Below are 5,516 nucleotides of genomic sequence, written 5' to 3' on the forward strand. Positions count from 1 at the left end.
TAAGAAACGTATTTCCGGTTTAAGAGAGCTAGCGTATAGGCGTAAGCCAAATAAATTATTTTTATTTCTTATTACTATTCCAGCGCTTACGTTTACGCTGAGCCAATCAGAGCGCGTCAAGAAGTGTTACAAATACGTTAAAAATTATTATAGTTGGCACCGTTGTAGTTCAACTTAACCATATCGAGTTGTTTGTTGTTTTGTATGCGCGAAATTTTGAAACATTCTCATACATACAAGTAGCAATTTCTTATTAAAAAATTGAATAGTCTCTTATTATTTGTTCATGTCGTCATGGACATATTGAATTTGGATATGGAATATCAAAACGACTCGGAACATGATGAATCAGAAACGCAAATCGTCATATGGAGGACACTGATAAATTTAGTTAAAGCGAATCCTGCATTATACGAAGAAAAGCATAAGGGTTACAATAAAAAAAGTGATAAGCTACTAATGTGGAATCGTATTGGAATATCATTGGAACCACCAATGACAGGTAAATGATCTACTCTAATGTCAAAGAAGAAAATTAGGATTCTTGTATGCATTTCTGTCTAATGTTTTTATATATATGTGTATATATATGTGTATATATGTGTATATTTGCAGGAACTGATGCACAGGAAGAATTTTATCGTTTACGACAAAAGTTTGGGAAAGAGCGTCGCAAAGTTCTGCAATCACAGCCAAAATCCGGTGCAAGTGGAAATGATGTACCATACAAATCAAATTGGATATTATACAATAATCTAATGTTTCTTGTCGATCACATTCAGCCTAGACAGTAATTCTAAAATGATTGTATACTATACAATTGTACCAAGGATATGAAAATTTGTTGCACCGGTTGCTTGGGACAATATCAAACTATCAGCATTCTCTGCTTGTGCATCAAAAAATTTCAAAAATACAAACCTCACAACAACTCTCGATATCACCAGTGCAAGCTTCACAGCAACTCTCAACACTATCATTAAATTCTAATAAGAACTCAGATTTATGAATATCGTTAGAATCTTCGACAGGTAAGAAATGATTATTTGATTGTAAACTTTGTAAAGTATACTGCAAGTGTTATTGTATTTATGGATTGTTTACAATAAAATATATAATAGTCTAATATATTATAGGACCGTATATGTGATAATACAAACTATAGAAAATCAAAGCCTTAAACGGTCTAGCTGGATCTTAATGCTTGTATGATTCTAATGTGAATTTATATACTACGTCTGTAGTCACCAGAAACGCGCGCCGAAATGATTTTTCGGTCTTGAAACGCTAACTCTATTAAACTACCGCAGTAATATCACGAGTTAAATTGACTGGCAATTTAACAAATTTTTGATGCTTATTCGCATCTTCGAGACGATCTTAATAATGATGAATAACATATTAAAATCTGTAAATAATTAATTCTTATTGCAAAAAACTGTATCTGGAATAAATGCTGAAGTTTAAAACATGTTGGGAAGTATAGTTGTGGGATTGAGCAAGGTTTCTGTCGATCGCTAGCTGGATCGTTTGATACATATTCTCTCGTGCATTAATGAATTTGCGAAGAAGTAACATTTTCGTTAATTTTATGTCTTATCATTTACTACAAAAGTTTGTTACGGTTGCTTAGGACAACATCAAACTGTCAGTGTTCTCTGCTCATGGAGCTTACGCTATAATCCTGTTTATAATATAGCGAAGTAAGGAAGTAAGCATAAAAAAACATGGTTGTTGCAGATCATTCAAAAGCGATTAGCTCAAGAAATTTTTGCTAAAATGGATTTAGATCTGTTGATGCAAATGCAATCTTTATGATAATATTGAATCTGTCTGCGTTGCTTGTACTTTTTGATTCCACATAACGTGTAATGTTTATGTAGACGATTCGTGATTCCTTGTTTCGATTCCGCCCGCATTCAACATTTTCTTGGCTTTTTTTTAGTTTATAGGAGTGCTTTTTAGGTGTAAAATTTTTTTGGAATTTTAAGCAACGCAAACAGATCTATCATTTAAAAATACAAATCTTTGTGATATAAAGAGTGCAATGTATAACTCTTTCTATGCATATAATAATACATGTTGACATGTTTCCTAAGTTTAGTTTGATTTTTTATTTTAATACGTAGAGCATTTAATAATGCTTATCATAAATGTATATATTTGTACAGTGCAGGAAACTGCTTTCTAGAACAAATGATTTTTTATTTTAAATAAATTTTATTTTAAATGTGAACCATTTTTCTCGTTACATATGTCATACACGAATGTATATATCACACAATTTCATACGTATACATTAAAATATAACATTATGTATAGCATTAATCTTTAAAGGATTAAGATGTAAAAATAAAGTTACACAGTATCGAACAAGTAACTACATTTCTTATAATATTATACATTGTAATGACTGAAATGATACGAAATGCTTAAATAAAAATAGGAATATCTCTTTTGTAGTTTTTTAATTTGACGAAATGCATGCTTGTAGATGCTAACTTATGTTTCGTTTATATAGACATACCTGTACAGCATATCACTATCTGTATATAGCATATCACTGAAATGACGAGTTGATGTTCGCGATAATGTTGTTCATCAGGGTTTTACAATAAAAAGAAACCGTTAAGTGTTATAACATCTGAATACGATGATTCAACGCTGATAAGCACCTATCGATTCGACTATTATATAAACTCCTAAATATACAAATTATTTCTATCTATCTATATGTATAACTGCCTGACGTATGTATTATATAACAAAAACACTTCCTCCATAAATTATAATACAAAAGTCTAATAAATAAGGTTTGCGCTTATAAACGCTTCTTTATGCGCGATATGCTTATAGTCTCTAAAAAAATAAAACGTAAAATAAATGACATAAATCGTCCTGAAAGGATCGTTTCATCTCTGTTATATGTAACAGTAAATCACATTAATCAATCAAAATAAGATTTAAAAAAGAATTTATGTTTAATAAGAAATAAAAGGAAAGGTAAAACCTCCAGATAAATAAAAATTCTTGTAAATGCTCGTTATCGTTAAAGCTGCAATAAAACAGCCGATCACATTTTATTACACCACTAGTAACATGCGTAATCGCATTCACAGTCATATCTCCATTATTTAAACGGAGCGCGGTAAAACTCTGATAGATATAAAGTTGGATGGTTTTGTATGCGTTAAACAAATGCTATAGTCGATGAGCTATTTTTAAGTACACTTTCGCACGTCGAGAATGCCATTAAAATAAGTGCGACGCGAATTAGTAGTTGGATCGTATACATACTTTAATTTGGCCTCAACAGACATAAGTTTGAAGATAATAATAAAAATTAAGTAAAGGGCATATAAGAGTCAATAATCAGTAAAATTTGAAAGTAAAATAAAGACATATAATATAATTACTCGATATAAATTCTTACAATATCTTGGTGGTATAATGTCTCGATTGTCTAATAATTACATGTTTCGGCTACTTGATCGAGCCATCCTCAGATTCACAAAATATGTAGTCGTAAAACGCAGTAAACGAGTGAATACAAAAACCATGATATGAATATTTAAGTAAGCAATCTCCGATGGATTGTACGTCGATAGACAGAAATTGTTCCCAAACAGTTGGTAGACTGAATGTTGAAATTTCAATCAAACTGTGAAATAATATGAAAAATTGAGAACAATCTAAAAGTTCAAATTTATTATCCTTAAATCGTCAATCAAAGTAAAACTCACCGGAGAAGTCACAATATATGATAAAAATTAAAACGTGTGTCCAATAATGGTCAAGAACTTTTATGGAAAGTCAATCACATATTAAAGCAAACTGGATGACAAGTTTAATGTATGTGAACGTGACAAGAGTCAAGTGACGACTGAACAAATTTAACGCAGTAACCGGTGATGCAAAGTCACATAATGTTTATTATTGGTAAATATGACTTATGAAGACCTATAGTGTCCGTCTGTAGATTTAAACTGTTCTTCTGCTTTTTGATATTAATCATTTCAGAAATTAAACGTTTGCTATAGCACGGTTCTTCGTCAACAATTAAAATGTTATCCCAATCAAAAGTTTAAATTGCAATCTATGTGCAGTTATAACTGAATCAGAAGTTTTCCAATTAATATGATTGCGATGTTCTGCGATTCTCGTTTTAAGTTGTTTTCCGCTCTGGCCAACATAAGACGCATCACAATCCTTACAATTGATTTTGTACACCACATTACTTTTGTTAAATTGTGGGCAAGGATCTTTTTGAGCTTTAATGAATTTTTTTAGTTTATTTGTGCTATAAAACGATACTTTTGTGTCCTTGTTGTTAAATTTATTGAATTTTTCCGTGATGAATGGTATGTATGATACCGTAAACCAAGCTGTTCTTTCAGATAAATCTTTAGTATTTGAAAGTTCTAGTAAGCCTATTTTTTTCTTTAAATGGTATTGAACTCTGTCATTAATCGTACAAAAAATGAAATCCAACGGGTAGTCGTTATCAAATAAAATAATTATTACCGATTTTAAATTATTTGTGTGGTACTTTTCATCCGATATACGAAAACCCTATCTACTAGTCCTATAATAATACTTCTTTTTTGAGATATCGGATGGTTAGAGAAAAAATTAAGATATCTACTGGAACAACTCTGCTTACGATACCAGTCAAACTCTAACGAATTATCAATTTTTTTTATGGTAATATCCAAAAAATTCAAAGTATCGTTTCCGACTTAAATTATGTGTTGCAATCTAGGATGGAAAGAATTAAAACATTCCAAAATATGTTCTATTTGGGTAGCAGAGTCGCTTGACTCTTGTCACGTTCACATACGTTAAACTTGTCATCCAGTTTGCTTTAATATGTGATTGACGTACTTTCCATAAAAGTTCTTGACCATTATTGGACACACGTTTTAATTTTTATTATATATATTCTGACTTCTCCGGTGAGTTTTACTTTGATTAACGATTTAAGGATAATAAATTTGAACTTTTAGATTGTTCTCAATTTTTCATATTATTTCACAGTTTGATTGAAATTTCAACATTCAGTCTACCAACTGTTTGGGAACAATTTCTGTCTATCGACGTACAATCCATCGGAGATTGCTAACTTAAATATTCATATCATGATTTTTGTATTCACTCGTTTGCTGCGTTATACGACTACATATTTTGTGAATCTGAGGATGGCTCGATCAAGTAGTCGAAACATGTAATTATTAGACAATCGAGACATTATACCACCGAGATATTGTAAGAATTTATATTGAGTAATTATATTATATGTCTTCATTTTACTTTTAAATTTTACTGATTATTGACTCTTATATGCCCTTTACTTAATTTTTATTTTCGTTTGATAACAAAATTCTTTATACATATTTATTATTTTTGAAGATAATCTAACTGATCTCACTGTATATCATTGCATTCGATTCTATTCTATTCTCTCTTTAACACTTTATTTCATTCTTCTAGTTTAGTTTATTCTATTCTTCTCTTCT

General features: G+C 30.5%; 1 protein-coding gene across 1 annotated transcript; it reads left to right on the forward strand.

Moving 5' to 3' along the window:
- The first annotated feature begins 294 nt into the window (after positions 1 to 294).
- On the forward strand, positions 295 to 794 carry LOC108769330 (uncharacterized). Its single transcript, XM_018520241.1, has 2 exons — positions 295 to 502; positions 616 to 794. The coding sequence occupies exons 1-2, from the start codon at positions 295 to 297 to the stop codon at positions 792 to 794; spliced, it is 387 nt and encodes a 128-aa protein (XP_018375743.1).
- Positions 795 to 5,516: the final 4,722 nt, after the last annotated feature.

The sequence above is a fragment of the Trachymyrmex cornetzi genome, unplaced genomic scaffold, assembly GCF_001594075.2.
Source record: "Trachymyrmex cornetzi isolate Tcor2-1 unplaced genomic scaffold, Tcor1.1 scaffold890, whole genome shotgun sequence".
NCBI classification, from domain to species: domain Eukaryota; kingdom Metazoa; phylum Arthropoda; class Insecta; order Hymenoptera; family Formicidae; genus Trachymyrmex; species Trachymyrmex cornetzi.